This window comes from Vanderwaltozyma polyspora, genomic scaffold (assembly GCF_000150035.1).
Source record: "Vanderwaltozyma polyspora DSM 70294 KpolScaffold1036 genomic scaffold, whole genome shotgun sequence".
NCBI classification, from domain to species: domain Eukaryota; kingdom Fungi; phylum Ascomycota; class Saccharomycetes; order Saccharomycetales; family Saccharomycetaceae; genus Vanderwaltozyma; species Vanderwaltozyma polyspora.
The window spans coordinates 211,581-220,638 of record NW_001834692.1 but is presented as its reverse complement, the minus strand read 5'-3'; the positions used below and the strand labels follow the sequence as shown (position 1 = coordinate 220,638).

General features: G+C 33.8%; 4 protein-coding genes across 4 annotated transcripts in view; 1 reads left to right on the top strand and 3 right to left on the bottom strand.

Moving 5' to 3' along the window:
- Positions 1–283: 283 nt before the first annotated feature.
- On the top strand, positions 284–2,491 carry SLS1 (Sls1p; the record flags this gene model as incomplete). The annotated part of the gene is made up of 1 exon (XM_001647144.1): positions 284–2,491. The coding sequence occupies one exon, from the start codon at positions 284–286 to the stop codon at positions 2,489–2,491; it is 2,208 nt and encodes a 735-aa protein (XP_001647194.1).
- A 212-nt stretch (positions 2,492–2,703) lies between these two features.
- On the bottom strand, positions 2,704–3,837 carry ACL4 (Acl4p; the record flags this gene model as incomplete). The annotated part of the gene is made up of 1 exon (XM_001647143.1): positions 2,704–3,837. One exon carries the CDS (start codon positions 3,835–3,837, stop codon positions 2,704–2,706), a length of 1,134 nt encoding a protein of 377 aa, XP_001647193.1.
- A 581-nt stretch (positions 3,838–4,418) lies between these two features.
- NHA1 (Nha1p) lies at positions 4,419–7,286 on the bottom strand (the record flags this gene model as incomplete). Its single annotated transcript, XM_001647142.1, has 1 exon — positions 4,419–7,286. One exon carries the CDS (start codon positions 7,284–7,286, stop codon positions 4,419–4,421), a length of 2,868 nt encoding a protein of 955 aa, XP_001647192.1.
- Positions 7,287–7,818: 532 nt separating this feature from the next.
- The window catches only part of SAC3, a gene marked incomplete at both ends in the record, with an annotated part of 3,971 nt that continues 2,731 nt past the window's right edge, over positions 7,819–9,058 (bottom strand). Inside the window, one exon of the mRNA XM_001647141.1 lies at positions 7,819–9,012. Coding sequence (XP_001647191.1) covers positions 7,819–9,012 — 1,194 coding nt within the window.

Sequence of the window (9,058 nt, the reverse complement as noted above, 5' to 3'; positions counted from 1 at the left end):
CCCAAAATGAGCAACCTTCTCAACATACACTAACTGTTATCTATCGATATATAGGTTTCCTCATCTCTCTGTTTAAAAAGCTTTGAAGGTTTCGAATTTTAATACTTTTTTCACTATTAAATTCGATGGTGAAAAAATATTCAATATTGAAGGTTATAAACAAGTGATGATCAGTTTTAAGAAAGGATAGGTTGGAATTAGATTAGTTGAGGTGAACGTCGTGGATTTGTGTTGATTAAGTTGGAATATATTGAAATAGACAACTTTGTTTGGTTTTGGTGCGATGCTTATTCGTGGAGTTATTCCATCTCGAATTATTAGCACTTTAAGATTTAATAATGGTATTCGAATTTATTATTCTACCGGTAGTGAAAGTAATGCTGATGGATTGGCAGGATCTGATACTTTAAAACAAAGTGATTCTACTTTGGAGACAACTTGCGATCCGGTGATAGAGGCTATGATCTCAAAGACAAGAGGTAAGAAGAGAAAACCATCTAAGGCTTCATTCGTCGTTTTAAATCCAACACAAGCAGGTTTACTGAGGAAAAGACATATACCATCTGAATTCTCTAAGAAGAATGGCGAGAAACTTTCCATTTTAGAAGGCATCGAATTAGACAAAGATATGCCATCTACCAAAATAGCCACTCGTGACAATGATATTGGGGACAAATCAGAGACCAGCAAGATTTTAAATGAGATCGAAAACAGTAGAAAACGATTATTGGTATTTGCAAGTACTGCTTCTCAAGGTGAAGCTGCAAAATCAATTAATTATCAGAAACCTACGGTCAAAAAGATGTCCCAGGAAAGATATGATCAACTGAAGTACCTTTTGGATACTGGTTATACAGTTCCACAATTAAGAGCATATACCAAAAAATACTATAATGATAGCAACAATAAACTTGTGAAACATGACTTAATTAAAAAAGTCTTGAATGATTATTGGGGTTGTATTGTTACAAAGAATGTTAAAGAAGCTGATGATGTGATTATAGAAAGAATCATTGACATTAGCACTAGGGATATGTATTTATTATTATTAACAAATAATGGTAAAATCATGCATAATTTGGCTCGTATTGGTGCGACTTTAGCGGTAGTATTGGATGAAAACAAAATTATTGTAAGGGGTACCTCTGCCATTATAAAATATGTTGAAGTGTCTCTAAATAAAATTTTGCAAAATGTGGTTACAGAAACAATGCCTATATCGGATATAATACAATTTCATACTGCAAAAGGAGCAAAACTTATGACTTATGATGAAACTAGAGATCTTACAGGGCTAATTCAAAGAGTTAGTGGTGCCTTTTTTGAGAAAGTACCTTCTGAAAATAACCAGGACAGTATTGATTACACACTTGCTTCATTAGGTAGGAAGAGGATAGAAGACGCTAAAAAATTATTTCTATGGGCAATGAATTATGAATGTCAATTACAAGAAAAATTTGGAAATTGTACCGATCCATCTTTAATTTATAAGAACTATCCATATACTTCTAACGAATGTCTTGATTGGATAAATAGAAGTAAAGAATGGTATAGAGTCCAAAGTGTACAAGCGGTAAATACTATACCAGATGAACCAAATACAGATACTCGCTTACATTTGGAAAATGAAACTATTGAAACATATAGAAACTTCCTGAATGGACAAGAATCTAGTGATCTAAATACCAAAATGATGAAGCTTTCTTCAAAACTTTTACAGAATAAAACAAACAGTATCACGTTGGGTCAAATTCTAAGGGAAAATAATGTGGATAAATATAACTCATATATGTTCCAACCTAGAATTCCTCAAATCACAAGTAAGTTATTGCAATTACCACTGTTTGATAATGTAACTCCTGAAAATGACTTATACTCAATTGATCAACATGATTATTATGTTCAAATGAAGTTTATTCCAAACTTATCTTCCATATCTGATGAATCATTCAACGCCCCACCGTTGGAAATCTGGTGTGAATTAGACGATAATGACAATGCTATTTTGACATCTGCGCAATGTATCTTATTAATGGAACAGAAAAGATTATTTTTAGAATCGGGGCATCTTCCCCACGATTATAGAATTGACCGTGACACCACTGTAAACTTGACAGAATCATTTGAACTTAATCAAGAAAACTGGCTAAATGATCAACCAGGTTTAAAAGAATTTTTTAGGAAGGCAAAATTAAAGTTTGGACAAGGTGGTAAAGTTGAAGTTCCAGGCCAAGTTAAATTAAGTTTGCCAATGGTTAATTCAAATGGTATCGACAAAGTAGTTGATGTTAATTACGATTACATCAACATTACCTACAGAAGAGTTTTAAGATTGAAATATATGGATAAATATCTTGTTCAATTTTCTGATATCAACGGTGGTTCACGTGGTGGTAGATATACTCAAGTTGATTTTGTTGGTGATGGTAGTGAATTAGATTCAACAGAAAACCTAAGAAATTTCATCACAGATATATCCAGTAACTTTTGAAGACTAACATGTTAATATTACCAATTTTAATGAAAATGAAAATTTAATTATTCAATTTACGTATCTTGTAAATATATATTAAGAAAATAAAACTTATAGATATGGGACAAAAATAAAATAAAATTATTAATAACGATTTTTTATCGATTGTATTCTATATAGAATTATTAAGTGCATTATAGTGTATTTAATATAACATTTGATTAGTGATTTTACTCATTTGTATCTTCTTCAATTTCTATTTGAAGGTCAGCTTCTTCGACGTTTTCACCTTTCTTTAATCTTAATAATTCGCTGTCATCAATTGGCCCCCCTAATATTTCTAATAGTCTTAAACTACCAGAATATAATTCCTGAGCAATTTCATCATCAGGATCGCAGCTTTCACCTGACTTTGCAGCAAAACTGAATGCGATACGAGCTTCATGGATGAAATCTGTTAATGCAGGATAAGTTAAATCAATTACGACTTCTTCGAAATGTTCATTAAATTCATAAATGTTTTCAGCCGTTATAGCAACTTCTGGGTTATGCGATTTGAACATTTCTAATTTACACAATAGGTAATAACAGAAACCTTCCAAATAATAATTTTCCAAATTATCTTCTTCGATATCTTTGATAGCACTGATTATCTTCAATGAAACTTCATATAAACCCATTTCGATACACATTTTCACTAATGAAAGTAGAGGTTGTAGTAATTCTATATATTCTTTGTGGGACGATAAGCTTGCTTCTTGTAGATTTTCTTCAATATCTTGTTTCTTCAATTCGAAATTCTTCCAAGCTTCTAGAAATGCATTAGAGGCCTCAGGGAATCTTTGTTGGGAGATTCGAATCGAACCCAACATAGATAGAGCTTCAGGTGATTTATTATCAGATATTTCCAAGGCCTTTTGAATTAATTCCTCGCACTGCATTTCAGCATTAGGTTCCATACATAAATCAGTCATCCAAATTTCAATCATAGATAAAAGACCCTTCACAATTTTATCGGTTTGTTCCTTGGTGATTACATCACCAGCCTCTTGAGAGACATTTGTAATACCTTGAAACAAAATATTAACACCATCTTGACCACCAGTAATTTGACCTAAAGTGAAAAACTTCTCAGATCCACCCTTCAAACCTTGTGGATCCATTTCACAGCATCTTGTCAAAAGAGGATAAGCTTTCTCGACATTAGATTCATCTAGATATGCATCTGCAAAAACTTGAATCAATTCCAAATCATTAGATTTCAAATTTTTCTTGAATGGTTTCAATAACTTTAATGCTTCTTTGGAGTTGCCTTCTCCTATCAATTTTTTGGCAGCTTCGACGACAGTCTTAGTATCTTGCATATCACCAATTTATATCACCCAACTCTCGACTTGATAGAATTACCACAACAATTCCTAAATCAAACTTTTAATGCAATTAATAAGTTGTCATCTATCTCATCTCATCTCATCTCTTCTTCTATTGACAATTTTTCAAATTTCCCAGTTCGAAAACTTTTCCTCCGGCTATTTCTCTGCGTCCATCGTGATATATATTATCACAAATATAAGGCTTTAATACAACTAGATGAAATTATATATAAAATGTATATAGTAAAATTGGACAAATGATAAATAAAGGTCATGAGCAACTAGTGGATGAGTGTATGTGCTTGTATAAATATGTATAAATGCTTGTAGTTATGTTTGTAGTTGCTTTAGGATAGTTCATGATCTACTTTTCTATAGTAGAGCATGCTAATATTAAGAATAAAAGAGAATTTCTTTTTTTTAATAATTTTTGGTAAAATTTTAGTATAAGAATTAGTAATAATTCTCCCATGTTATTTTATTTGTTTCATCAGTTCTAGTAATAGATTTATCAATCAATCAATTAATGCAAAAAAAGGATAGAGAGTCTTTTGATTTTATATTAGGGATGGTTAGGTTTCTTCGTCATCGTCTGGTCTTGGACCTGACAATTGACCTAATGCTGCTAGACGTCTTCTTCTTTCAACAGAAGTTTCTGATTCTTCACCACTACTATAATCGTCATTGATATTGGCTCCATCCATACTTTCATTGTCAATTACATCATGCAGTGTTCTATCATAATTATGTAATTCTTGAGGAACGTAGTCTTGAATGGAACTATCAATACTAGTGGTAGATATAATTTCTTCTTCTTCGATTTCTTCATCGTCAGTTTCACTGAGACTGTGCTCATCATTATCACTGATTTCATCTGGAGATTCTGAAATTTTGACCCTCTTTGGTGCAGGCGTTAGGTGTCTAACCATTTTTTGTGCATTTTCTATGTCTCTTGGGGAAGGAGGTTGTGCAGATGATGATGCACGGCTTCTTAAACCTAATTTACTCAATGTTCTGCTAAATACACCACTACTTCCAGCAACTTCTTTTTGGTTTTCGATTTCCTTCTTTTTATCATTTGGAACTTCAGAATGCGTTCTGATTCTGTATCTTCTTAAAACTTCACCTTCTTCGTTTTCAATTATAATGGTGCTACCAACTTTGTAAGCATGATATTTAGGTTTGTGGCTGTTATGGCTTGTGTCTCTACTTGAAATTGGGGATAAGACATTTTTCAAAGCTCTGAAACTTTGAACTGTGTCGTTACTCAAAACTCTAACCAAACTGTCATTACCTGAAAATACGCTAGCCTCTTCATCATTTGGACCTCTCCTCAAATTAATTTCATCCAAGATTTCACCTTGCCTGTTTTCAACGATGATATTATCACCTTCTGCATATGCCACTTTAGGAATTGATTCCATTTCAAAAAGTTTATCTCTTCTCTCTTGTTCGGATGAAATATGAGAAGCACCTTCATAGATCTCATCATCCATATCAACCATTGGTCTGGATTGGATATTTTCCAAATTATCACCAAATTCATCATTATACAATTTTTCTTGGATATTTGGAGATAAGCTTGCTGAAGTAGCATCCAATTTATGAGATACTTCATCGCTCTTGTCACTACTAGGAGTTTCATCAAATTCATGGGATTCAGTAGTTATCGCAGATAAATCAATAGATTGCTTTGAAGCTATTGGCTTAGCGCCACCTAGGGCAAAAGTGCCGGCTTGTGCTTCTTTTTCAAGTTGCAATCTTTCTCTACCTAAATCATTCAACTCATCGTCATTAAATTCGTTGACTCCATAAATACCTAACAGTTGTTCTCTTCTCTTCTTCAACTTTCTTCTAGCCTTGTTATGTTTATACTTCTTTCTTCTTGTCATACCACCAGCACGTCTAACTGGGACACCACTAGTTTCAATTGTACTAGTTCTTGACATATCACCAGGAGTGGCTTGGTTAGAAGCAGATCCCATTGTGTCAACACGTTGTAAAGAGAATGAACGGCCTGATTTGTCCAAAGTTGGTAATCTTGCCATCCATGAAGGTTTGGTCCCTCCAAATGTAGTATGTGTCGAGAATGATTTTGACAACGTGATAGTATTCAAATGACGACTTAAGGTGATAACCGCCACGGAAGAACCGTGGACCAAAATAGAAGTAACAATAAAGAAACATGTTATAGGCCAGACACAAGCCATTAGCTGCCAGTGCGGCGTTCCCTTTGGTGGCAACTCTGCTAATGGAGTTTCTTCATGACTAACAGATGATTCTAATTCTGCCCTTGATAAAATAGCAGCGAAAACTGCACCAACACCAATTGGACCGAAATGACCAACAAATAAAGCCTCTCTCCAGGATTTAATATCTGGGATAAAATGTTTTAATGCCAGCACTGCAGGAATTCTACGCAAAAATATGACAATAATTGCAAGAATGATCAGTCTCCAAACGTCAGTACCAATTTCACTATTATTGAACTGTTCCCATGGTACAATGGCACCAAAATAGATGAAATAAGAATAGTTCAAAAGTAATTCAATGACAGTCGAAATTTTAGTCTCTTCAGTCACTTCGGAAAACCAACCATCCCAAGCAAAGGCAGTGCCTGCTGCAAATGATACTAATAAATCATCTACACCTATTATGGAACCAAAACCGGCGCAACAGAAAGATAAAAAGATATAAAAGGAAAGAAATGATTCACGATCAATTAAATTCTTCTCCTTTGCGAACTTGATTGCTCTTCTTCCTGTGTAGCCAATGAATACACCAAAGACACATCCGAATATACATTCATATAGTAAGGTGATACAGAACCAATTTTTAACAATTTCCCTACCATTACCTGGATATAAGATTAAATTCAACGACAGGAAAATAAAAGGAAACGCCATACCATCATTACAACCTGATTCTGCAGCAAGTAAATTTCTTAAATGGCCAGGAACTCTCTGAGCAAATTTACCAGAAATTACAGATTGTGCCAAAATAGGATCGGTAGCCGTAATACAAGCAGAGATCAATAGACCAGAAGGAAAGTTCAAACCAGGAATAATAATCCAAACGAACAAACCTATAATTAACCAACCAGCAGTCATCACTGGTAACAATAACATTGCAACAGAAACCCAATGTTTCAACATATACTTTCTTGGTAATTCAACAGCAACTGCGAAAATTTGTAAACATAACACAATTCTTGTAATCTCTAAAGTGATACTATCAGTATTCCCCCAAGTTGTAGGACTAAACCATTTCAAACAATGAGGGCCAACAATTAAACCATAAATACCAGCTAAAGTAGATTCACCAATATACAACCGTTGTTTAATAAACAGAGATACTAATGAGAAAATTGCAGAAAACACACCGACAACTGCATAAGCAATATGAGGCTTGGTGGCCTCAATAATATGCCAAACAGCCATTGCTTAAGTGGTAACCAAAAATATGCAAAAACAGTAAATAAAATTTCACTTTGATAAATTTAAAAAAAAAATTCTTAACAAAAAAAACCTGATTATAATACCAACTAGATCACCTTATAGCCTTCCCATCAGCAATGAATACCTTTGGAAGATGTTCCTTAACCAATATATCCAATAAAATAACTTTGCATCGATTAGTGGTTTGTTTAAATATTACTTCTTTTAATGGTCTGGTATCCACATTTCTAATAGACCATCTAGATGCGTTTCGGGTCCTCCCCACAAGAGAACCCGTGTAAGGCTGGACATAAAAATTTGATAAATCCGGGTAACACAAGGGCGGTTAATTATGTAGATATGTATACGGATAGCTATAATTGAAGTTACTTAAACGACGATGAGATGGAAGATATAAATTGATCCTATTGGAATAACGATTATTGTAATTATCTATATGATGATGCATTTATGAAGGTTTGCTAGTATTCTAGTCCGGTTTTGGTTGGCTTAAGAAAGGAGTTGTAATTCTTGTTCAATTCTTGTTGAGATTTTTCTTTACCGAGTCTATTAGAGACTTCAATTCTCGAATGTTGGAGGGTATGTCTGAAGAATCTCTAGTTGATGGAGGATATTGATGTGGTGAAATGTATTTATGATGTGTTGTAGTAGTTACCGGTGTGCTCCATTGTTGGCGTTGTGGTTGTTGTGGGTCATTGGTCGATAATGGACCTATATTGGTAATTGTTGGAGTTCTGTTTCCCAATGCTAATGTTGATGAATTGGAAAGTTGGGAGTTCGATGGGAAGTTTCGACTATAGCTGGGGGTTCCTGGTGCTATCACATCTGGGACGCTGACTATACGTTGTGTTTTCCTGTATTTCATTGCTAGATGTGATGATATTCTTGGGGATGAAGCAGCAGTGTCCATTGATGGTGCCGATGGGGTTCTCAATTTGAAGTTTTTATTCTTTACTTCTGATAGCAATACTGGTAGTTTCATTTTCTTTGCTTTTGGTGAGGCTATCAGGTGGTTTTGTAAATGAGAATACGTGTTTCTTTCATTAATGGAAGCTTCATGTTTTTTTCTTTCTGAATCTAACATTTTTCTCATCTTTTCGTCAATCCTCTTGGTTATATTTAATGTTGAGTTATCTTGTGAATAAATTCCCGCGAGTGATCTCTTTCTCTGCAAACTGAGATTGTACTTGCCTCTTTCGGTATAATTGAACTTGTAACTTGACGATACTTGTTTGAGACCTAATTCAAGTGTTTCATGCGGAGAAACATCAACTAAGTTGGTGACAATTATATCACTTATCACACTACTAAAATTCTTTGCAATTCTATTCAATTTCAAATACTTCGATATTGTACCGTTATCCAAAATTGTCTCAGATGATTCCCAATAGACTATTAATATGCTGGCACTTATATTGGTGTTCAATGAAATCCCAGTAATAAGTTTAATAAGTTCTTCTCCATCTTGTTGCAGCTTTAGTTCTAAATCGAAAATATTTGGGTCAGTCACACCAGTGTTAAATACTAGTAATTGTAAATTCTCAAACTTTGAGGGATTAAAATCTAAGTCTATGCTTTTGACATTCATTGTAATTTCATTTTCTGAAATTGTGTAAACTGAATTTCTATCTTTCAAATTGAATTTACTTAAAATCCAATTTCCAGTTATTGAATCCCATGATCTGTTATATAGAAATGTTTCCAGCATCAATGGACCATTGGTTTTACATTTTTCTGATATTGTTTAAAGTATA